At 55.0% G+C, this 24,120-nt stretch overlaps 2 protein-coding genes across 3 annotated transcripts in view; one reads left to right on the top strand and one right to left on the bottom strand.

Moving 5' to 3' along the window:
- The first annotated feature begins 112 nt into the window (after positions 1 to 112).
- Positions 113 to 22,049, top strand: POLR3H (RNA polymerase III subunit H). Of its 2 annotated transcripts, XM_033865957.2 has the most exons (9): positions 113 to 240; positions 2,097 to 2,422; positions 7,400 to 7,543; positions 7,981 to 8,111; positions 10,553 to 10,649; positions 17,092 to 17,178; positions 17,649 to 17,712; positions 19,140 to 19,341; positions 20,525 to 22,049. In XM_033865957.2, exons 4-9 carry the CDS (start codon positions 8,001 to 8,003, stop codon positions 20,576 to 20,578), a joined length of 615 nt encoding a protein of 204 aa, XP_033721848.1. In that variant the 5' UTR covers positions 113 to 240; positions 2,097 to 2,422; positions 7,400 to 7,543; positions 7,981 to 8,000; the 3' UTR covers positions 20,579 to 22,049. The 2 variants fall into 2 exon arrangements, 1 of the variants encoding a protein (XP_033721848.1); XR_012324162.1 differs by lacking the exons at positions 113 to 240; positions 2,097 to 2,422; positions 7,400 to 7,543 and having other exon boundaries at positions 7,680 to 8,111; positions 20,525 to 21,489; positions 21,941 to 22,049.
- ACO2 (aconitase 2) overlaps positions 21,905 to 24,120 on the bottom strand; it is a 51,915-nt gene continuing 49,699 nt past the window's right edge. The window contains exons 16-18 of the mRNA XM_033865943.2: positions 23,575 to 23,707; positions 22,954 to 23,075; positions 21,905 to 22,450 (exon numbers count right to left, since the gene is read on the bottom strand). Of these exons, the coding sequence (XP_033721834.1) occupies positions 22,313 to 22,450; positions 22,954 to 23,075; positions 23,575 to 23,707 (393 nt within the window). The 3' untranslated portion in view covers positions 21,905 to 22,312. The remainder of the gene's footprint in view (positions 22,451 to 22,953; positions 23,076 to 23,574; positions 23,708 to 24,120) is intronic.

The raw sequence follows: 24,120 nt of genomic DNA on the forward strand, positions 1-24,120 counted from the left end.
TAAAGGGACACAGGGCCCGTCTCCTCTGGCCCCGGCACCACCTCCTGAGTCAGACGCAGGCAGTGCGAGAGAGTTAGCTGCATCTCTCAGGGCCCTAAAGCTTCTTTTTCTGGAAAGTGGCTTTTATTGGCAGGCCAGGGTATAATTTGCCCTGCCAGGTGGGAGCCGTGGCTGAGGAATGCAGAGGAGGAAGAGCTGGGGACAGCCTGCATTCCTGGCAGTGCGGGAGCAAGTGAGGCGGTGAGTGTGTGTGTGGGGGGGGGGTGGGCCGCGGGGTTGGGGGTGAGTCTGGGAGAATGGAGGCCACAGCAGGGTCCCAGGGACTCTCAGACCTTCCTCTCACCTCTGTACCCTCTTGTGTCTCCTGCCCTCCACTGGTCTGTCCCTCACTTGGCTCTGAGATCCTCGTGAGTGAACCCACGTGGGTAGGTCACAGGAACCCATCTCTTCCTCTGTCTGACCCACGGCAGGCCCTTGAGCTATTTCTAGTGAATTGAACTGAAGAGGAGTGAACGTTTGCTTCAGATACACACACACACACACACACAAGCACCACAGCCTGGGAAGCTCTCCAGAGGCCCTGGATGTGAGTCTCAGCCCCAGTGCTTCCAAGCTGGGTGACCTTGGGCAAGTCTCTTACGACTCTGGTCCTCCACACGCTCTGTAAAGTAAGGAAGGAGGCCCTTTCTGAGGCGGCTGTCGGAGGCTCCAGCACAGCCCGTGTACAAGCCCCGGCCTGGCTGCAGGAGGCCCCTACACACTGGTTCCTCTTCCCTCTTCCCGTCCCTTCTCCTCAGACTCGGCCTGGAAAGAACGAAGTCTGTCCCTCACGTATCTTTAGTACTGCTGACGCAGCATGGCGTTTTCAAAAGAAGCCTTATTTAAAAAAAAAGGAGTGGGGAGTTTTAAAGGAGACAATTAAGAAAGATATAAATACCTAATAAAAATAGCTAGTAAGAGGCATTGAGGGCACCCCACCTGTCAGGCAACCTGCTTTGCCCTCATTTAAAGCTCAGGACAACCCAGCAATGTATTATCATCATCTGGATTTTGCTGGTGAGGAAAGAGTGGCTCGGGTAGGAGGAGTGACTTGCCTGCATTCCTTACCTGGTTACAGGGGTATTTGAACCAATGTGACCGCTTATCCATGCCCTTCCAGAACGTCCCAGAACAATCAGGTTTCTGATTCTGCAAGAGAGATGGTGATACACGTCAGCTGTTGTTACCTGAGGCCCGGAGTTCTGATTCTATTCCACCCAGTCTGAGGACCCTGCGCAGAGGACCCCATGCCCCCTTTAATTCCTCTTCTTCCTCTCTGCCTCCATCTCTTCTAAAGATAATAATAGTTTCCAAAGTGCCCTCCCAGGCATCATCCCACCTGTTTCTTATAACAACTCTGTGAGGTTTACCTGGGTGAGGAAACAGGTTGCACAGATGGGCCTGGGCCCCAGGCTCTAGACCCATGATTTCCACACTCACCCACTTGTTTTTCTGGAGAAGGGCTGGGGCCAGGGTGGACACCTGTGATTTTCCCTGCCCACCACCCACTGTCCCTTCTGGGGGGAAATGCCTCCCTGCTTTCACCTGGGGACTCCTCTCTCCCCTGTCTTGGTCCACAGGACCCCTGGCCCAGGCCGGGCCAATCAGAACCAGAGTCAGGCCTTGGGCTGGAATGCCAGGCAGGCTCTTCTCCCGTGGCTCCTGAGTTGGTAGAGTTTCGGCCTTGAGCTGTTGGTGGCTGGGCGTTACGAGTCAGCAGAGGGGAGTGGCCAGGGAGGACCTCTCTGAGGTGACGATGTTTAAGCTGAGCCCCAAGTGACAAGAAGTATCTGGCCTTGCCACGATCTAGAGAGAACTGTGGGAAGAGGGGATGGTGTGTTAGAAGGCCCTCAGGCGGGAGTGAGCTTTGGCCGTGACAGAGGACTGGGAAGGAGGCTGATGTGGCTGGAAGGGGTGAGGGAAGTGAGAGGTAGGGTATGAGCCTGGAGGGTGGGAGGCAGGGCCTCAAAGGCCAGTTCTGAGGAGGCTGCGGCTTGGTCCGCTGGGGACAAGGCCAAGGCAAGGGCCAAGGGCCTGACCTGTCCCTTCACATCCAGCCTCCAGTGTCTGCGGCCCTCCCCGCCCCGCCAGCTGGCAAACATGCGCTGTGACTGCCAGGCCGCCAGGGAGCCGTGAATGAAGGAGGCTGGGCTGAGGTTTGAAGCAGTGTTATGATTATTCTCGACAAAGACAAGAGGGCACAGCTGTTCATTCAGGAAAAGAGCAGCCCGTGGCACCACCCACCTACCCACCAGCAGCTGAGCTACAAAGAAATCATCTGCTGAAAACCAGGGGCTCCGCCCTGGAGGCTATTTCTGTGGAAACCAAGCATTCAAAAGCTCATCTCCTCGAAAGCCTCCGTCGCCTTGGAGAGACTGTAGAGGTGAGTCAAGGCAGAGCAGCCCTTAGTCTTATTGATTCCAATCGAATTATAATCCCCGTTTTGTTGTTGACTGTCAGCCCACAAGTGGGGGCCAGTTCTGGGCTTATGTGGCCTTGAATCCACATAACCCTTTAAGGTACATACACTCCTAAGGTGTTGGTGCCGGTTGACAGATGCTGAAACTTAGGCACAGAGAGGATAAGAAACTTACCCAGCACCACACAGCTGGTGATAGAGCTGGAATTAAAACACAGGAATTTTGACTTCATTACATTCTTGTTCTTTCTGCTACACCACGCCACACTGCCTTTGCAATGTCTTCAGTTCCCTGGATGCCCTTCTCCTCCACTGTGAGACTCATCTTCAGCCTCTACTAACGATTTTACCCAGTAAAGCAGAGTGGTCCTTCCCTCCTCTCTGGCTATGCCCCAGTCATCTTCTCTAATTCAACTACTGTCCTTCTGCCAGAGAAGATCTTTTCCTGCAGTTCTGACCACGTCATTTGTTCATTCACTCATACATTTGACAAATATTTACTGACTACTTACTATGTGTCAGATGGTCCAGGCTGGAAGACTGCAATGAATGAGACAGGTATATGCTTTGAGTTTACAAAGCTCCTGTTTCATCTAGGAAGAGACTTAGCACAAAGTGCACAAGCAAATAAATGTATAGTCACAAATTATGAAGACAACAAACAAGCAGGGTGAGACGAAGGAGACTAATAGGGTCAAGTCTACCTGCTGAGACAGAGGGCTGAGAAGGGGCCCGGTAAGCTGAGCCCAAGGCGTGAGAAGGAGCCAGCCTTGTCAAAAAGCAGGGAAGAGGGTTTCCCTGGTGGCGCAGTGGTTGAGAGTCCGCCTGCCGATGCAGGGGACACGGGTTTGTGCCCCGGGTCCGGGAGGATCCCACATGCCGCGGAGCGGCTGGGCCCGTGAGCCGTCGCTGAGCCTGCGCATCCGGAGCCTGTGCTCCACAACGGGAGAGGCCACAACAGTGAGAGGCCCGCGTACAGCGCAAAAAAAAAAAAAAAAAAGCAGGGAAAGGGTTTCCCAAAGAGAGAACAGCAAGGGAGAACTCCCAGAGGCAGGAAAGGACTCCGCATGTTCAAGGAACTTCAGGTCAGCAGTGTGGCTGGAGCAGAGGCCACATTGTGTAAGGTTTGGGGGACCTGGCAAGAGGCCCGCTCCTCATCTGAGATGAGACAGTGTCGCTGGCAGCCTCGCAGCCTCATCCAGGGTAATGGTCAGGGCAGGCGGGAGGACGGGGGTATGAAAGGCTCTCCTGGCCCTGCCCCTAACCTGGAGCCTACCCTTAGGTTGGTGGGTGAGGGTCTCCTTCTGCTATAGCAGCTTGGATCCTCTCAAGTCACTAGGAGAAGCTCTCTGTGATGGGGTGAGGGGGTCCCTGGCCCACAGCCGGCCTCCCTTGCACCCTTCCCTGAGGACCTGGGGCTGGAACAGCCAGGCTGACCAGCTGACCTAGGTCTGGGATGGGCCGTGAGCCAGGCCTCTATCAGCCATCTGTTCACAGATGTGCGCTCCTGGACCTTGGGCCTCCAGCCTTCTCAACCCTTAGTGCTCAGCTCCGCTCTCACCTTCTGAGCCAGGCTGTCCCTGACCGCTCTCACCTTCTGAGCCAGGCTGTCCCTGACCGCCTTGGCCAGAGGAGCAGTTCTCACTCACTTGCTATCACATGCATGTGACCTTTCTCAGCAGCAGTGCCTGAGGTGATCTGTATCTGTTTCCCCATTTACTGTTGGTCCCCCTCACTGTAGCACTAACCCTCATGCACAGCAGCCCTAACAAATATCTATTGACTTTCTGTACTTTGCTTTTGGCTCAAACCAGAACAGAGAGCAATGTCCTGGGATGCTTTGTTTAGGTCCCTTCTAGAATCACCATTCCCGGTGGTCCTCAGCTATGCCTCTGCCTCCATGGAGGGCATTTTTTTAAACATATTTATTATTTTTTTAAAATAAATTTATTTATTTACTTTTGGCTGAGTTGGGTCTTTGTTGCTGCGTGCAAGCTTTCTCTAGTTGCGGTGAGCAGGGGCTACTCTTCGTTGCGGTGTGCAGGCTTCTCGTTGCAGTGGCTTCTCTTGTTGCGGAGCACGGCCTCTAGGTGCGCAGGCTCAGTAGTTGTGGCACACAGGCTCAGTAGTTGTGGCACACGGGCTCTAGAGCACAGGCTCAGTGTTTGTAGTGCACGGGCTTAGTTGCTCCGCGACATGTGGGATCTTCCCCGAACAGGGCTCGAACCTGTGTCCCCTGTATGGGCAGGCGTATTCTTAACCACTGTGCCACCAGGGAAGCCCAAGGACAAAGTCCTTTTTGAAGATGGAAAGTCGGATAGGATAGCAGCAGGTTTGTGGGGTAGAGACGACCAGGAGCGCCATTTTGGCCCAGGTTAAGCTTGAGTTGCCAAATGGGCACGTGAGCAGGTAGGTTTGTAGACTGTGCAGGGGAGCCCGCCAGTTTAGAGGTGGGTAGAGGAACCTGGGAAGTGGGAAGAGGATCCGGGTGTGTGAAGGAGGAGGGAGTGATCAGCTGGGATAAACGCTGCCCTTGAGGACTGAGAATTACCACTGGATTTGCCAAAGTGGAGGCCATTGTTGACCTTGAAAAAGCAGCTTGGGTTGAGAGGTAGGGCCAAAAACCTCACGGGAGCAGGTTGAAGAGAGGACAAGAAGAGAGGATTTGGAAACAGCAAATGCAGATGACTCCTTCAAGGGGTTTTGCTGGTTAAAGGGAGCAGAAAATGGGGCAGTAGCTGGAGGGAAAGGGGGCCGAGAGGGTTTTTTTTTAAGAAGTGAAAAAAATCTTAATTGCTTTTTAAAATTTGAATTTTATTCAGTTTTTAATTTGAATAGGTAATATGTTCCTATGATCCCAAACATCAAAGATTCTGAAGGGCATTTGAAAAAAAAATTCTTCTTCCTACCCCTGTCACTCTCCCACACCCCTCAGGCATTCAGTTCCTTGCCCTGGAGACAGCCAGCGTAATTAGTCCCAGAGCACACACTCATGCACGCGCGCGCGCACACACACACAGTATTATTTTTCTTTTTATATGAATAGTAACATCCCATATAAACCGCTCTGTGCCTTGCATTTTTTAACAATATATTCTGAATATCATTCTATCTCAAGACACAGAGAGCATTTGCATCCTTTCTTATGGCTTTGCATTATTTCCCTCTATGGTACACCGTGTGTATTTTTTCATCCAGTCTTCCACTGATGGACAATCATTTGAGATGGGTTCTATCATTATCTCCATTTTACAGAGAGGCAAGGAGGTGCTGAGAGGTTCACCGGCTCCACCACGGTTGCTAGCTAGTGCGCTGCGGCGTGGGAACTCCATGCCCTTAACCACCACTGCTCTCTCCTCATCCTCCTGGATTAGTTTCCAACCCTATTTCTCCTTCACTCCTACACTCTTAGCAATTATTTTGCTATCCCTTTGTTCATTCAAATTGCACATATTTACAAGCGCTGACCTTGTGCCAGGCACAGGGCTAGGCCCTGAGGATGCAGAGGGACAGGACAGTCCTCTGCTGTCGAGGAGCTTGCAGACTAAGTCTTTGTGTGTTTTTGTAAGCTACCTCAAAGCTTCTGTGGAAGGACACAGAGAATTAATAAAGAAGCCTGGTCCTTGTTTTAACTAATGAGGAAAGCAATTGTGCCAACAAATCACTGTTGCAATCCTATGAGCTGAATACTATAAAAAAGCCTGGGAACTCTGCAATTCTGGCCTCATCCCCTGAGCCTGGCCCTCCTCCAGTTTCCCATCTCAGTGAAAGGCCTTAGGCGTTGGCTCCTCCCACTTCCGTCCACAGGTCTTCCACCCTATCTCTGAGAGCACCCCCTGAAGGCCTCTGGACTCGGTCCAACTTTGCTCTCCATGGCTACCAGCTTGCTTGGGTCTTCTCTTTCAGGGGCCACCCAGTAATTTCCTCCCTGGTGTTCTTGTCTCCACACCAGCCCCTTCCCATCCACTGTCCCTCCAGCTGACGTGTCACTATGTCATTTCCCCATTCTGACCTAGAAGGTGCTGCCCTTGGGCTAATGTGGTGGCAGCATAGCCCAGTGGTTAGGATGATCATGGGCTCTGGAGCCTGAATCCCACCTCTGCCACTTATTAGCTGTGTGACCTAGAACGACCCACTTAACCCCTCTTTGCTTTCGGTGAGGCAAAATGAGAAGAGATAAATGATAATGAAATAAATTAGATAACAATGGTAATAGCTCCTACCTTATACAGCTGTCGTGAGGATTAAAAGTTAATGGATAGTATAATAATAAGGTCCTTGTGATCTGGACCCTGCCTAGGTCTCCAGTCTCACCAGTTTTCATCTTCCCTATAAATTTTTGGATCCCTGAGAGAGCATCAAATCCTCTGGCCCCGCCCTCCCTCTCCTCCCTGCACCCTCTCTGAGCTGAAGCTGGGCCTGGGAGCCAGTTCTTCTTCCCCACTGGATCTCTAACAGCTGTAAAATAGTGTGTTGGATGAATGAATGAGAAAGGTATTACATTTGGGTTCCAATGGATGAGTAGGAGTTTTTCAGGTAAAGAAGTGTTCAAGGTTGGGTTATAAAAAAGGGCTTGCTCCATCCTTCGGGCTGGAAACTCCCAGTGCCAGGAGGACAGAAGGGAGGTGAGGCTGGAGAGGAAGGCTGGGTTTAGTCCAGAATTTCTGCGTGGACAAAAGATATTCATGAAGGGAAGGCTTTTGTGACCGTGTGGGAGGTCAGTTGCAGGAAGGACTTGAGGGCAGGAGCTGGGATGTGTGGTGGCTAAGCTCCAGGGCAGCAATGAAAAGGCTCTCAGGGCAGTGATTATAGTGGTGATAGCTGTGGGAATGGAACGAAGAAGGAAAATTTGAGAGATATTTGAGAGGAAGAAATAATGATCTCCTAAATACTTTTTAAAAATTTAGTTATTTATTTATGGCTGTGTTTGCGTTCTGAAAGGATCACTCTGGCTGCAGCTTAGAGGACGGCCCGAGGCCAGCAAGGAGAGTAGTTACCGGCTGGGCGAGAGATGACTGGATTGCACCGAGGTCGCCTAGCAACCTGAGAGCGTTGTCGGAGGGTTGACAGCTGCGCCTGCGGCAGGCAAGGCCCCACCCCACCCCACTCAGGCCCCTCCCCCCGCCCCGCCCCGCGCACGAGCCGGTAGACAGCTCCGCCCCGCGTCGGGGGGCGGGCCGAGGATTCTTATTGGTCGGTCCTCCGGAAGCTACCGGATTCGGAGTCTCGCCTAAAGTCTTGCCGCCGCCGGCTGCGAGTGGGTTCGCGGTGCGTGGCGGTGGCGCTTGGTGAGGGCTGTGTGTGGCTGGCCGCGCACCCCTCCCGCTCGAGCCCGAGACCCTGCGGCTGAGCCTCATTTTCCTCTGTTTGTAGTAGCGGAGCACGCCCCGCACGGGACACCCCTACGGTGCAGCCCCATTTCTGGCCTGGGGGCTGGTCACAGCTATTGGAACGGGACGGAGCGGGCTCAGGGATCCCCACTGCCCCAGGCCCCGGTGCGTGACTGACCCACCCGTTCCCAGAGCCCCCCGCGCAGGCCGGGATGTTCGTCCTGGTGGAGATGGTAGACACCGTGCGGATCCCCCCGTGGCAGTTTGAGAGGAAGCTCAACGACTCCATTGCCGAGGAGTTGAACAAGAAGTTGGCCAACAAGGTACTGGGTCCACGGGGTCGCGGGCAGGCCTTGGCACGGGAGGGCCCAGCACTGCCTACCCACCCGCTGCCGGCCTGGCCATGCCAAGCCTTGGAGTTGGGCAAATAGTTTAAAGTCTCAGAATTCGGTTTCTAAGCCTGTGCATGGGATGGGGGTAATCCTTAACCCACTAGGATGCTGGCAGGAATCAAAAGAAAGACTGGGTTTGAAAAAGGCCTTGTAACTGGGAATTGCGTCCCCACTTCCAAATTACTTTGCAATCTAGGGCGAGTCCTTTACCCACTCTGGGCCTCAGTTTCCATTTGTAAAATGGAAATAATAATTGCTGTCCAACCATGCATTGTTTCTGTGAAGATGGATGGTAGTTTAGCTATAAGGAGGTTTATCCATTCATTCCTGCAAAAAAATGTTTGTGCACCTTTTATGTGCCAGGCTAGCATGCCTTAGTGCTGGGTCCTCAGAGGCCTTCCCATGGCCTTTTCTGAAGCAGCCCTGCCTCTGCAGTTATTCTGTGCCTTGTCACTCTTTCCTTCTTAGCACTCACCACTCTTCTTATTTGTTTACTTGGTTACTGTTTTTCTCTTTCCCTCTCCATGAGGGCAAGTGACTGTTGTCTTCTTCCCCATGGTATCCCCCATATTTAGCCAGAGTCTGGCACAGAGTAGATGTTCCATAATTGTTTATTAAATGAATAAGACAAGCTTCTGCTCTGTAGTGTGGTGGGGAAAGCTGATATGGGTGAGAGACTCCCACAGCTGAGTGTGTGATGAGACGTTGAGGTAAATGTTATGAGAACAGGTGTTCACAAGCCTGTGGAATGAAGGAACTTCACCTACAATGAGGGAGACAAGAGGGTTTGCTAGGGAGGTAGTGCTTGAGCTGAGATCTGGTGGTGAGGAAGAACTAACATAGGGGATTTGTTTGTTTGGGGGGGGAGGTTCTGGGCAGAGAGTAGAGCTGTGCAGGAAGCAGAAACAGGATGTGCAAAGGCCCTGTGGCAGGAGGGAATATCGCATCTATCATGGCATGGAGGGGCTGGTGTGGCCTGAGCACACAGAGCGAGGAGAGGCTGGAAAGTGGTGGGAGCCAGGTCATACAGGGCCTGCAGGACTTCATCGAATAATGGTCTTCAGCAGGAGGTAGTAGGCTGAGGAGAGAGCCGGAGGAAGATTGGCTGGCTGTCGGCAGGAGGCAGGTCCCTTCCATAGAGCCTGAAATCACAGAAGGTGGAGTGTACAGACCTAGGGATTTATTGTTGGTGGAGAGAACTCATGGAGTCCTTAGTGGATGGTGTCTGATTACTTTGTGAGGTAAAAGGAGAAGGGACCTCTAAGGGACAAAGAGAAAAGGTGTGAAAGTTACAAGAAGGGTATGTAGTCCTTCTGTAATGCAGGTCCTTCTCTGACCTGTTCAGACAAATATTTCTTTTTTTTTGGCCACGCTGCGAGGGTTGCAGGATTTTAGTTCCCTGACCAGGGATCGAACCGGGGCCTTCAGCAGTGAAAGAGCTGGACTGCCAGGGAATCCCAGACAAGTATTTCTGTATTTAAATCATTGAGTCATTTGAGAGGAGGCCACACAGAAGAGGTCCAAGGTCCAGCCAAGGGCACACATCTCCTTGTGCTTCCAAAGCCAGCTGACTGCCTCATTGCCCTGAGGTCTGGCCAGGACTCTGAGTTCTCTGAGCTTCCTGCTAATCCTTGAACAGTCCTGCAAGGTCTCTAACTGGGAGGTGATGACGCTGGTGTCAGATAAACAGACACCAAGCAGCTAGTCCTTTGCAGCATCCTGGAGTGGAGATGGGTCATGGGATGTCCTCTGCCTGTTCTCTGCCCAGTTTCAGGGCCTCGCATGTGTCACTCTGCCAGCCTCAGTCCCTGTGGCCCCGTCTGTGTGTCCGAGACTTTGTGAGCAGAACAGCGATTAGCTGTGGTCTGACACTTTAAACTGTGAGCTCTAGTATGGAACTGGGGCCTTGGAAAGTGTAGGTTTAACCAGGGGTTCCCCACCACTGATCCTTATTAGTAATGATAATGATCCTTGATTGGTGATTGTTATTTCTAGCAGGTGAGCTGGCTACTGAGCTAGGTACTTCGCAGCTGTTCTCTTGATTTAACAACCCCACAGCCTGGTATGTCCATTTTTGCAGATGGGTAAACTGAGGCTCAGAGAAGTGACCTTGGAGGTCACACAGGGAGTGGTGGAGCTGGCGTTGTAACCTGCATCCGTCATGTCACCAAAGACCTTGTTCTTTCCAGAGTTCAGCATCCTCCCCGAGTTCCTTACCTCAGGCAGTGCCCCAATGCATTTCCAGCTGTAAAGGGGGATAATCATACCTGCCCGGCGCGGGGTGGGGGTGGGAGGTGGGGGGTGGATCTCAGGAGAGACTGCGCAGGGAGCTGGGCCTCAAGGTCACGGGCTGTGTACACGGATGCCCACAGGTCGTGTACAACGTGGGACTCTGCATCTGCCTGTTTGACATCACCAAGCTGGAGGACGCCTATGTGTTCCCGGGGGACGGTGCATCACACACCAAAGGTGGGTGCCCTCCTTCTGGGCACTGGGCTTCTTGGGGCTCAGTTTTCTGTAGGGGGAGTCCTGGTCAGGGTGTTGGGAGACCTGGGGCCTAGTCCTGACTCTGCCAGGAATTTACTGGGTGATCATGGGCAGAATCTTCCCCTTTCTGGGCCTCAGTTTCCTATCTATAAGAAGGGGAGGTAGACAAGGTGATTCTCAAGGCTTCTCCAGCTCTGAGATTGTGGCTCTGTGTCCCCTTTGGTCTTGTGAGTTATATGAGCCCCGCTCTGCCCGGCTCTCAGGCTGCTCAGGCAGGGTGGGTGGACAGATAGTGGAAGACAATTGGAGTAGGCATTGCTAGCTTAAAAGTGGGGAGAGCGGAGGGGAGCACAGCTGCCCCTCTTGGGGAGATGGCTGGATGGGGGTGGGAGACTTTGAGGGACACCAAGACATAATGGTTAAAAGTGTGGCCTCTAGGTTTAAATCCCAACTCTGCTACTTACTTGCTGTGTGTCCTGAGCGGAACATGTAACTTCTCTGTGCCTCTGTTTCCTCTTCAGTAAAATGCAGTTAACAGACTTTATTTTTTAATTTTTTAACAGTAGACGTTATTGTTGTGAGAATCACTAAGTTAATATGTACAAAGCTCTCAGGACAGGACCTTGGCACAGAGCGAGTGCTTGACGGCTCATCGATTTGAATTGTTTCTCCGATTCTGTGGGTCAGCTCAGTGGTGGTCTTCTGGGCTGGCTTGGCCAGGGCTGGATGGTATAGGGTGGTCTCATGTGTCTGGTGGTTGACAGACTGGTTGGATGGGGGGCTTCGGCTGGGTTTCACGTCTCTGCTCGGTGTGGTGTCCTGTTTCAGTAGGTAGACTGGGCACCAAAGCACAGATGCTTTTCAGGCCTCTGCTTATATCCCATTGGCCAGAGCAGGTCACATGGCCGAGGCCAGAGTCTAAGGATGGAGAAGGGCTTCCTCTGGATGGGAGGGGCTGCGGTCACATTGGCAAGGGATGTGCACCCCGGATGGGAGGGAGGATGGGAGGGAGGAGTAGAGGGCGGGTCACCTTGAGGAGAGGGCTCAGGGAGGAAGCGGGGTGTTCTTCTCTCCCCTGCCTGGACAAACCAGATCAGAAGCAGAGGGCAAGGGCGCCATTGAGGTGGTCCGGGGCTAGTCGGGGTGCAGGCATGCCTCTCGCCTTCCGCTGGGCGCTCGTCCGCCTGCCCCAGACCCTCTGAGTCAGAATCTCTGGGGAGGGGCCTGCAGGGATTCTCACAGGAGGCCGCATTTCAGGAGCCCTGCCCTGGCCCGTACTGGGGGCGGGGGGGGGGGCGGGGGTGTCAGCCTCAGCACAGAGATGTCCGAGCATTCCAGAATGTGCCGTGAGGCTGCCTGGTGTGTGTGTCCAGGAATCCAGAGATTTAATTAGTTCTCACGGATGCTGTTGAACTCTGTGGGGAGCTGCGTGTAGGGACCAGGACGGTTTCGTTAGCAGAAAGACCAGTCGGTGATGTGGACACAAGGCCACGAGGGCTCTGAGCCCAGTCTCTGTCGTGGGACAGGGGCCTTGCTGTCCAGGAGACAAGTGGTCAGGGGGCCAGAACTTCAAGAAAAACTCAAAGGGACTTCCCTGGTGGTGCACTGGTTAGGAATCTGCCTGCCAATGCGGGTGACACGGGTTCGATCCCTGGTCCGGGAGGATCCCACATGCCGCGGAGCAACTAAGCCCGTGAGCCCCAACTACTGAGCCTGTGCTCTAGAGCCTGTGACCCACAACTACTGCTGAGCCCACGTGCCACAACTACTGAGGCCCGCGCGCCTAGAGCCCGTGCTCCGCAATGAGAGGCCCGCGCACCACAACGAAGAGTAGCCCCAGGCTTCCCTGGTGGAGCAGTGGTTGAGAGTCCACCTGCCAATGCAGGGGACACGGGTTCGTGCCCTGGTCTGGGAAGATCCCACATGCCACAGAGCGGCTGGGCCCGTGAGCCATGGCTGCTAAGCCTGCGTGTCCAGAGCCTGTGCTCTGCAGCGGGAGAGGCCACAGCAGTGACAGGCCCGAGTACCGGGAAAAAAAAAAAAAAAGAGTAGTCCCCGCTCACTACAACTAGAGAAAGCCTGCGTGCAGCAACAAAGACCCAACGCAGCCGAAAATAAATTAATTAATTAATTTAAAAAAAGAAAAAAACTCAGAGAGAAAAGTTAAATATGAGGAAATTCTGTCCGTTCATTTGGGTGTGTCTGCTGCTTGGTGTAGGACTTCACTGCTGGTTTTCTTATCCACCCTGCTTCACCCTGGGTCCCCTGCGTTCTTGGGAACGAGGTACGGGAGTAGAGCCCAGGGTTAGGCCTGTCACACAGACCTGGAGTTGAATTCTGGCTCAGGCCCCCCTTCGTGGGGACCTCAGGCATGTGACTACCTTCCTCAGCCACACTCTCCTCATCTGTAAAATGGGCTTAACACGTGGCTACAAGGCTCCTCAGGGCCCGTCGAGCATCGCGCAGGGTGAGTCTTTGGTCTGTGGTGGGGATCGGTGGCCAGGCTTCGAGGCTGAGCACAAGCCCAGGCCCCCCTCCCGCCACTGCCTCGCCAGGGCTGTGGCCAAGGGTGTGCTGAGCGGGGCTCCGCACCGGGCCTCTGCCTTCGCTTAGAGGATTATTCATTTGCCAGTTGCCTTCTGCTTCTTTCTGTTTCTCCTCCTACTCAGGCCAGATTACTTTACCTGTCTCTCTGGGACTCACTCCTGGAAAAACGGTGTAATGATAATGGTACCCGCCTCACACAGCCCTTGCGAGGAATAAACGAGAAAAACCACGGGAGGCCTTTGGTCCGGTGCCTGGCGCATAGTAGGTGCTCAGACATGTTAGCCTTTGTGACTGGTGACACTGGCCCCGACTGGCCAGCCTTATCCCTTGTCACTTAGGGTACCTCTCCTTGGCACCAGCCCTGTGTTCTCCATGCCTGCCAGGCCGGCTGGACCCGCCTCCTTCCCCTGCCTCTGGCTGAACTGGGGCCCCGCTCTGGGCTCTGGAGTAGCCTGTCTTTGTGCCCACCGTTTGCTTTGCTCTTTTCCCTTGTTTTTTAAGTTGTGATAAAACACATATAACATAAAATTTACCATTTTTAGTGTATAGTTCGGTGGTATTCAGTGCATTTACATTGTTGTGTGGCCATCACCACCATCCATCTCCACGACTTTGTCTTCTTTTTTTTTAAACTTATTATTTTTTTTAATTTAATTTTATTTATTTTTATTTATTTATTTATTTTTGGCTGTGTTGGGTCTTTGTTGCTGCGTGCAGGCTTTCTCTAGTTGCAGCGAGCAGGGGCTGCTCTTTGTTGCAGTGCGTGGGCTTTTCATTGCAGTGGCTTCTCTTGTTGTAGATCATGGGCTCTAGGCGCGTGGGCTTCAGTAGTTGTGGCACGTGGGCTCTAGAGCACAGGCTCAGTAGCTGCAGCACACAGGCTCAGTAGTTGTGGCTCACGGGCTCTAGAGCGCAGGTTCAGCAGGTGTGGCTCACGGGCTTAGTTGCTCCGCGGCATGTGGGATCCTCCCGGACCAGGGATTGAACCCGTGTCCCCCGCATTGGCAGGCGATTCCTAACCAGTGCACCACCAGGAAAGTCCCTTTATTGTCTTCTGAAACTGAATCTCTGTCTCCACTAAACAACAGTTCCCCAGCCCCTGCCCCCCAGCCCCTGTCCACCACCATTCTACTTTCTGTCTCTATGAATTCGACTACTCCAGGTACCTCATGTGAGTGGAATCATGGTATTTGTCCTTTGTTGAAACTCATCATATCCTGAGGCAGCCCTACGTATCCTGGAACAAAGTTTGCTCGAGCCTACAACTAAGAATGGGTCTTCCTCTTCTTACTGGTCCTTCAGACCCATCCTTTCTGACTTTCCAGTCTTCCCACCTGCAGGCTAAACATCCCTAGAACTTCAGATGGGGGTCTTGGGAGGTGGCCCGCAACATAGCACCATCCCAGCTGGCCCTCCAGCTGGTCTGTGGCCTCCTATTTTATTTTATTTATTTTATTTTTTGGCCGTGTGGCATGTGGGATCTTAGTTCCCTGGCCAGAGATCGAACGTGTGCTCCCTGCAGTGGAAGCGTGGAGTCTTAACCGCTGAACCGCCAGGGAAGTTCCTTCCTTTTTGTTTTTTAATTGAGATATAATTCACATACCATGAAATTCACCCTTTTAAAGCATACGGTACAGTGGCTTTTAGTATATTCACCAGGCTGTGTGACTATCACCACTGGCTAATTCCAGAACATTTTCATCACCCCCAGAAGAAGCACCGTACTCATTAGCAGTTACTCCCCGCTCTGCCAGCCCCTGACAACCATTAATCGACTTTCTGTCTCTGGATTTGCCTATTTTGGACGTTTCATATGAATAGGATCATAAAATACGTGGCCTTTTGTGATTGGCTTATTTCATGTAGCATAATGTCCTCGAGGTTCTTCCATGTTGTTGCATGTGTCGGTACTTTATTCCTTTTTGAGGCTGAATAATCTCCCATTGTATGGATATGTCACATTTTGTTTATACATTGATCTGTTGTCAGACACCTGGGTGGCTCACCATTTGCTTCTGGAGGTAATTGTTCCAGCCTTGAGCTCCCTGGGCACAGGATCCTGTGTCATCCTGCCCCTGCAAGCCCAGTGCCCAAATCGGGCCTGGCACAGACCTGGCAGAGGCTCCGTGGGGATTTATTAAAATGAACTGACATTGGGTCATACAGGGGACAGGATTTTTCCATGCTGTGCGTAAGTGACATCTGCCCTCATCTACCCTCTCCGAGGTCAGCATGCGGCTCTCCCATCTTAAGAAGGCTCAGACGGCTTGTATTTGTCTCCTCCCAGGGAGGGAGGGGCACCAGCTGCCTCCTCTCCTTTTCCCACACTTTCCTGCCTGGTGGAGCCATGGGGAAGCAGCCTGGTGGGGAGCTGGGGGCCAGGTGGACCCTGCTGTCCTTGGGGTGAGGCTGCCAGACCAGGCAGCTGAGGGCATTGGTAGCAGAAGCCTGTGTTTAGGGATTAAACCCTTTCTGAGGAAGGCAGATTCAACCCAGCGTTCCTGTCTCATGGTTCAGAAAGACTTGGAGTTTCCCCTTGGCAGAACAGCTGTGTGACTGTGAGTGGGTAACTCAGCCTCTCTGAGCCACTTGAGCATGGTCACACTGAGGAAGCATGACATCTGACACAGGTGGATCGTGATGGGCACTGGGCGACTGCCAGGGGGCAGCCTTATGGTTATTTACTAGCCCTGGCGGAATTCAGGCCCTAGACACCACCTTTGGGGCTCGGTGGACACCCCGTGTGTGTGCGTGCACGCGTGTGTGCAGGGCAGGGGGCAGGCGCTCAGCAAGGGGCAGCAGTGATGGAGTGACGGCTTCTGCCAGGCTGTGGAGTCAGAGTCTGTGATGTGGGCACAGACCTTACCTGATATTTTTCTTGGGGTCAGGTGAGTAGGGACCACATAGGACAGGACTTGAGAACCCACAGAGGCATTTTTGCTGGTTTATTGGCTCTTTCCCCACCCCAAATTCCAGAGCATTTTTAGCATCCTGTTCCAGGTCAGAGCTATGCCTGGGGCAAACTTTGCCAATCAGCAGGAGATGGGGGAACTTGTTTCCAAACCTGGTTCTCTTTGCCAGTTGCTTCTGCCCTTGTTAGAATTTAAAGGAGAGAGCCTGGGCTTCCCTGGTGGCAGAGTGGTTAGGAATCCACCTGCCAACGCAGGGGACATGGTTCGAGCCCTGGTCTGGGAAGATCCCACATGCTGCGGAGCAACCAAGCCCGTGCGCCACAACTACTGAGCCTGTGCTCTAGAGCCCGTGAGCCACAACTACTGAACCCACGTGCCACAACTACTGAAGCCTGCACACCTAGAGCCCGTGCTCCACAACAAGAGAAGCCACCACAATGAGAAGTCTGCGCACCGCAATGAAGAGTAGCCCCTGCTCACGCAACTGGAGAAAGCCCGCGAGCAGCAACGAGAACCCAGCGCAGCCAAAAATAAAAATAAATAAATTTTTTAAAAAAAGAAAAAAAAGAACAGCAGCCCGGTAATTTTAAAAATAAATAAATAAATAAAGGAGAGAGCCTGGAGGAAGGCTGGAATTGCCTTTGGAGTCATTGCTGGCCCAGAATCTGAGCTCAGCTGTGACTGATGGATTTGGGAACTGAGCCTCAGTTCCAGGGCCAGTGCTGCCGGCCTCTCACACGGGGGCCAAGTTGTGGCCTTGCCGGGGACGGGGCCGAGGGTCCCTCCGGCTTAGCTAACAGGTCTAGGCCCACGGGCGCCTGGCGTGGACTGCTGTGTGGCTTCTTGGTGCCGCCACGGGGTCAGCATGCCAGTGAGTGAGAGTGGACACTGGAAAGCACAGGCCACCCCAGCTGGAGCAGCCTTTCCTCATGGCCTGCTCATCACCGACACGCTTTCATTTCCAGTTCACTTTCGCTATGTGGTGTTCCATCCGTTCCTGGACGAGATTCTGATTGGAAACATCAAAGGCTGCAGCCCGGAGGGAGTGCACGGTAATGTTGGCCCTGAGTCCTCACATGAGACCCGGGAGCACACTGGGGGCAGATGGCGGGGCTGGCCTGCCTCCCTTTAGCTTCTGTGCTGGGCCGCATGGTCAGGGGAGGGGTCACATAGGTAAAGAGAACCTTCCCGAGCTGTCTGAGCAGCTTGTGGGCAAGGGGGATGCTCAGCCCCCTGTGCTCTAACTGTGAGGACCTAGGCCAGCTGGGGGCCGTCACTGCAAGGCTGTGAGTCAGGACCTCAGGGCAGGCACTGGAGCTGGCAGAGGTGACTCGGGGCCCTTGGCATCCGCTGGTCCCTGTCGTGCAGTGTCCACCTCGGGTTTGGGTGGCTGCTCAGGCTGTGGCAGAGGCGTGGGGCTCTGGGGTGGGGACGGGGCCCAGGGTTCCATGGGCAGCACAGGGTAAGGGCTTGCTTGTCCATTCTGAGCCCCGTCTCATGCTGTGACCTGCGTGTCTTCCAGTCTCTCTAGGGTTCTTCGATGACATTCTCATCCCTCCAGAGTCACTGCAGCAGCCGGCCAAGTTGTATCCTCCCAGGGTTAGAGTGGGTCATGGAGGAGCTCGGGCCTCTCCAAAGGAAGGTCCTCACTCTTCGAGGTGGCCTTGGGTCCTGTGACCTGATGCTGCTGGCCTCTGCCCACCCCTCCAGCTTGCATTTTGCTCTGGAAGCACTGACCTGCCTGTGCTTCTCACACTGACCGTGGTGTCTGCACACCTGCGCCTCCATCTGGACTGTCAGGCCTGGTTCCAGCTCAGTGCGCTTAGGTTGTCCCTTCAGGAGTCATCTCAAAGGTCACCTCCCTCTAGAGGCCCGCCTGACTGGCCCACCTCCCCCCCCTCAGCTAACATTTGAGGGCTTGGCTCTGCGGGTCCTAGGCTGGTTGAAGATTCCCGTTGCTGGCTCCCCCATTGTCCCTGTCCCAGCCCTTGCCTGCTGCACTGGGGTTGCTGTTTCTGTGGGTGCTCACCGAGACTGCTCACCAGGAGGGACCCCATCTTGTCCCGACTGTACCTGCAATGCCCAGCATGGGACCTGGCGCAGAGGAGGGGCAGGACCCATCTGCGGGGCTGCCATTAGAGGGCAGCATGTCTCTTCGGTGTGAGCTCTGCTGATTGGAGGGGGGCCATCCAGCAGAGCCGGCAGTAGGAAGCCGGGGTGTGTGCGTGCGTGCGTGGGTGTGTGTGTGCGCGCGCGCGCACATGTGTGCAGGGCAGGGGCTGTGTGTGGCTCTGGAACTTGCCAGAAAACCTGGCCCAGGCTGGCCTGCCCCTCAGCCTGGTGACCTCCCATCCTGCCGTGTCCTCTTGGAAACTGGGCAGGTCCTTGGGCTGCCTGCTGTCAAGTGTCCTGAGGCACTGAGAGGGATGTGGAATTGCACTATGTGGAGAACGCTGGCCAGCGTCAGTGAGCGCTCGGGCTGACCGAGGGGTCCTGTGGAAAGCACTTTCCGCATGTGCTGTTTTATTACCTCCCCACCGCAGCCCTGGAGGGCAGGCCTTACTGTAATCTGTGTTTTACAGATGGGGACCCTGAGGCACCGAGAGCTTGGGCCTGGCCCCAGGTGGGTGGTGGAGCTGAGGTTTGAACCTGGCGGTTGGCCTCTGAGAGGACACACGGGCAGAGTAAGACCTCAGGCACCGAGGGGCTGTGGTCATTCCACGTTGAGGCAGAGCTCGCGCTGTGCTCTGGAGCTCCCTCCTGCGCTGGTGTCCCGTGGTGCCTGCCGGGGTCCGTGTTCCCAGTCTGGATCCTGGTGCCCAGGAGATCCAGCCACTCACTGGGCCCGGCCCGACCTTGCCTCTCGCACACAGCGCTGGGCCTGCTTTTCCTGTGACTTCCCAAAGCATCTCAGCCTGGGATTGGATTTTCCTGGGGCGTGCCGTGGGAGGACTCCCCAACACTCTGGCTCCCCCGTGGCCTGGTTGTTGCCTTGACCCTGCGCCCCACCCAGCGATGAGGCAGAGCAAGTGTGGGTGTGGGAGTACGAGACGGAGGAAGGAGCGCACGACCTATACATGGACACCGGCGAGGAGATCCGCTTCCGGGTGGTGGACGAGAGCTTTGTGGACACGTCCCCCACTGGGCCCAGCTCAGCCGATGCCACCTCTTCCAGCGAGGAGCTGCCAAAGAAGGAGGCTCCGTACACGCTTGTGGTAAGCTGTCCTCATAAGACAGCGGGGAACCGCGGGGCGGGAGGCCCCAGCAGGTCAGGGCGCAGGTCCCTGTTGTGGGGTCTTGGGCAGTCCCTTCTCCCTGGGCAGCCCCATTTCTGCAGGCCAGGGCAGCGGTAGTTCTTTGTTTTTTCCTTATAAATTTATTTTTTGGCTGCGTCAGGTCTTTGTTGCTGTGCGTGGGCTTTCTCTAGTTGCAGGGAGCGGGGGCTACTCTTGGTTGTGGTGCGGTGGCTTCTCCTGCTCTAGGCACGCAGGCTCAGTAGTTGTGGCTCACGGGCTTAGTTGCTCTGTGGCATGTGGGAGCTTCCCGGATCAGGGCTCGAACCCATGTCCCCTGCATTGGCAGGTGGATTCTTAACCACTGCGCCTCCAGGGCAGCCCAGGGCAGCAGCAGTTCTTGCAGCGAGGTGGTAACGCTGCCATGGCTGTTGGGGAGGCGGGGGAGTCAGGCCCCGCCCACAGGAGGGATGACACCAACTGGACAACGAGGCTGTGCGTCAAGGGGCTGAGAGAGGAAGAAACCAAGGGAGGGGTGGTAGGGCTGCTCCCACGACAAACCCACACGGCCTGAGGTGGCAGGGAAGCTGCAACCGGCCAGATCTGACTTGGGTCCCTTTTGTCTTTTATCCTCATGAAGCCAGTGAGCGACACATGACAAAAGTGGGATTTCAGGGGCCTGCTGGTAGGGTTTTCTGGTATAACGTGGGCCCCGTAGTTCACTTTTAGGGCACCTGTCTTTGTCAGGATTGTGGGTGGCCCAAGGCTTCCCCTCTGCGTGTGTTTGGAGGCTGGGGCTCAAGGTTACTAGGCCTTTCTGGCAGAACTAGACCACGAGTGGCTCAGAAGCCAGGCCCAGGACTGGTCTGCTGGTGCCTGTGTGGGCCAGGCCTGGGGGCGAGGGGTGAGGGGCTGTACCCTCAGTAAACCAGCACTTTTCCTTACATGCCTCAGGAGAGGCTGGAGCAGGAGAGGGGAGTCTGGACCAGCGGGGAGTACTGCTGCAGCTCCGGCATGTCCCCAGAGCCTCCTGGCTGGGGTGTGCCCCACCCTCCCTTTGGCCTGTGCTGGGCACCTAAAAGGAAGGGCCCCCATTGCCTCCTGTCCAGGTTGGCTCCAGCTCTAAAGGTAGATGAAACATGCCTGTTCTCTCTCCCCCTGGCAGGGATCCATCAGTGAGCCGGGCCTGGGCCTTCTCTCCTGGTGGACTAGCAGCTAGCACTGGGGCTTTGACACTGGACCCTGCCCAGCCCTCGGGAAGGTGGTGCGGCGGGTCCTGAAGACGACAGGATCCGAAGAGCAGCCTGTGCCCTTCCAGGCTGTGCCCTCCCCTCCTCCTCCCAGACCTACCCCGCTAAGTCCCACCGTCCACATGGACTTCTGCCTGTCAGTGACAACAAAGATATTTAATAAATGATGGCCACGTCAGTTGGGAGAGCCACCATTGTCTCAGTGTTCTAAGGTTACCGAGTTGCCACAGCTGGGACAGTTCCTCACCCCGGATCACTTCTGGAGATGACTTAATGGCAGGACTTGGGGTCTGAGAGATCCAGGCTGCCTCAGGCCATGCTCTGGGCCAGCTGAGCTTGGTGGCTCCATAAAGTAACAGCAAGAGGCTGGCCTGGGGCAGCTGCCAGTTGCTGATCAGAGTCTGACCTTTAAGGGAAAAACCCTCTTCCCACCAGCGTGTGGAAGGTGGGGCGGCCTGGACTCAGCTGACCAGCTCCGTCAGGAAAGTGGATGCTGTGGATTTTGCTGGCCCAAGGGGGTGAGGGCTGGTGACCTGCTGTTGTTACTCCCCCACCAGCAGTAAAGCAGGAAGCCTCGGGCCACCTGTCACTTTCCGACCTTGGCCACACCAGGAACAAACACCCAGTGGGTGTCTGCTTGTGATGTGAGATCCTGGCACCAGGGCAAGCACCCCATCATTTACTCAGCAGAATGGCTTTGCCAGAGTCCTGTCCCTTCACTCATTTCTGCCAGGAATTTTTGCCGGGACCAGGACATCGTTTTGTAGCACCCACCCGACGCCATGTTTCTGTCAGGCAAGTCTTGTCCTGATGAAGGAATCTCCGTGGAGCCTGCCTCCTGCCCTGGCCTTTCTGCTCACATGGACACAGGGCCGTGGAGGTATGAGTAGTGCCAGTGGGCAGTGCTCCAGGGAGAGGAGCAGTTGCAGAGCAGTGCCTGCGGCCGCCCTGTACTAGAAACTAGGGAGCAGTACACATATGGACTAGCTGTGACCTTGGACGTGGTGGTCTGTCTGTAAAACAGACACTCTCTGGGCATTTGAAAGGCAACTCGATGCCCAGGGGAAGTGGGGGCTGCATCTTGGGCCAACCCCTGCCCCCATTGGGGAAACTACTGGAATGTGTGGGCGTGGGGGGGGAGGCTGCAGGCAGAAGCAGGGCGGGAAGGAAAGTGGGAAGTCTGGTGATGGGTCCGGCTGTGGTGTGGCTGTCGGCATCCACTGACTCTGGCTGTGAAGGACCCCCTGCCCCACAGGCTGGAGTTGGTAACAGCACAGACACCATCACTCACAAAGGAACACTCACTGAATCTGGATTCTTATTTTCCTTAGAAGAGCAAAAGGATCTTTCGAACCCTTCGGCCACCAGTGAAATGATCATGCAGGAGAAAAACTTTAGATGGGAGTCTGTCGTTAAAAATAAATACAGTTGCCCAAAGCTGCTCAAGATCTGAATCAAACTAAAAACAGGAAGGTGGGGGGTTGATACGTTATTTTAAGAACCTCCCCACCCCCACCTGTGGGTCGCTCCATGGGCAGAGGGAAGAGAGAGAGGCCAGGAGGCCTGGCCACACCATCTCGGTGGTGAGCGAAGCCACGGCTGGATCGGATCAGATCCCGTTTTGGTGACGCAGAACTGCACTCGTGACACCGGAGCTGGGTCCGAGGAGCAGGACGGGCGGGCGCTGGTGGCAGAGCAGGACCTTACTTCTGCTGCAGCTCCTTCATTCTGTTCAGAGCACTGCCAGCGCGGAACCACTCGATCTGGGTCTCGTTGAAGGTGTGGTTCAGGAGGATGGTCTCCTGGGTCCCGTTGGGGTGCTTGATGATGCATTTCAGGGGCTGGGAGGAGGAGGGGGAGGGAGGCAGGTGTGGGTGGCCTGGCTCTTGGGAACACGGCCCTCGGTTCTGGTAGAGGGTCAGGAGGGTGGGTCAATGCTCTGGGTCCTTGGGGCCAGCAAGGCGAACCAAATCCTAGGCCAGGTCTGGGCCTCGGTGGCCATGGTAAGACCTAGATGGCTTAACTCCTGGGGCCAAGAAGGTCCTGCCGGGCATGGGCTGTTGGCCTCTGAGTGCCAAGCCTGGGCTACTGAGTGGACGGTAGGAGGGCCTGAGCTGGCTCTACCCTCATCTATGGGACGGCATTTCCTTCCCTCTCTAGGGGGGTTACCTGGAGAATTTAGGGGCCCTTCTAGCTGGAACAGAGGCTCATGGGAGGAGGTGCAGGTAGGGCCAGGTTTAGAAGGAGGGGAACCAAGGTGGCTGCCCCCTCCATTCCCCTCCCCTCTTAGGAGGGCCCTGGGGGAAATGGGCTGGCTGGTCCACCTCCTTCCCTGGTCCCCTACCTTGCCAGGGGTAAAGTCCTTCAGGCCCTGGATGGTCAGCTTGTCCACAGGGTGAATCTTGTTGTAGTCAGCTGGGTCAGCGAAGGTGAGGGGCAGTAGACCCTGCTTCTTCAGGTTGGTTTCTAGAAGGCAGAGGGCACACTCAGTCCATACACGGCAGGTTCCTTTTGTGAGGAACCTCACCAACCAAATCTAGTTAAGGCTCTGGGAGAGGCACCCCTAGTCCTGCCACATGGGGACAAACCTGGGGCATCGACTATGAGGACCAAGGTGGCGCACTCCCAGTGATGTGGGGCCCTATGCAAGTGTGCTTTGGTGCCTGTGTTTCCTGAGGCCTCTGACAATCAGAGACAATCCTTTGACCACGTGCCCTGGATTTCAACTGCTACAAGTTTGGAAGCAAGACCAGCACATGCTAGAGATGGGAAGCCGTGGGTGTCAGAATCCACGCAAACCTGAAGGGGCAGAGGCTGGAGGCTGGTGATGGTGGAAAATGAGCTGCCGACACGCCCCAGGAATCAGGCGTGTGGCTCCAGGCCCCACTGGGCCACTGGCAGGTTAAGGAACCTTGGGCTGCCAGCGAGGGGAGGTGGATGGGGCTGGGATGGCGCTCCAGCTCACCGTGGATCCTGGCGAAGCTCTTGGTGATGATGGCCCGGCCCCCGAGGTGGCGAGGCTCCAGTGCCGCGTGCTCCCGGCTCGAGCCCTCGCCGTAGTTCTCATCTCCGATCACCACCCACCGGATGCCATGTGCCTGTCAGGAAAGTAAGGAGCGAGTTTATGAGGGAGAGGAGGGCACTGGCCCCCCCTCCTGCACAGTCCTCGGGCTTCCTAAGGCTCACAGGTCAAGGAGCTAGAGAGTCCCCTCCTCACCTGCTCCCCAAGGACAGGTGAAGTTAGAGGTGAATCTGGCCCAAACCAGGCCCTGGGAAGACATGTGATGAGACACGGGCCCTGGCTGTCTGCAGTGGGCCTGAGAAGGTGCGACCCCCCCATCAGTGCTCAGCCTGGAGGCAGGCGTGAGTGGGGGGCAAAGTGTCGGGGAGAGCCCAGGGCAGTGGGGGTGACAGACATGGGACTGCCTCCGTGGCACTGGGACACTATTCAACTGCAGAGTTACTGGTATGGACTCCCCCTGTCCCTGAACCACCCACTGCCCCATGCAGC

The sequence above is a fragment of the Tursiops truncatus genome, chromosome 11 (genome assembly GCF_011762595.2).
Source record: "Tursiops truncatus isolate mTurTru1 chromosome 11, mTurTru1.mat.Y, whole genome shotgun sequence".
In the NCBI taxonomy this organism is placed as follows: Eukaryota; Metazoa; Chordata; class Mammalia; order Artiodactyla; family Delphinidae; genus Tursiops; species Tursiops truncatus.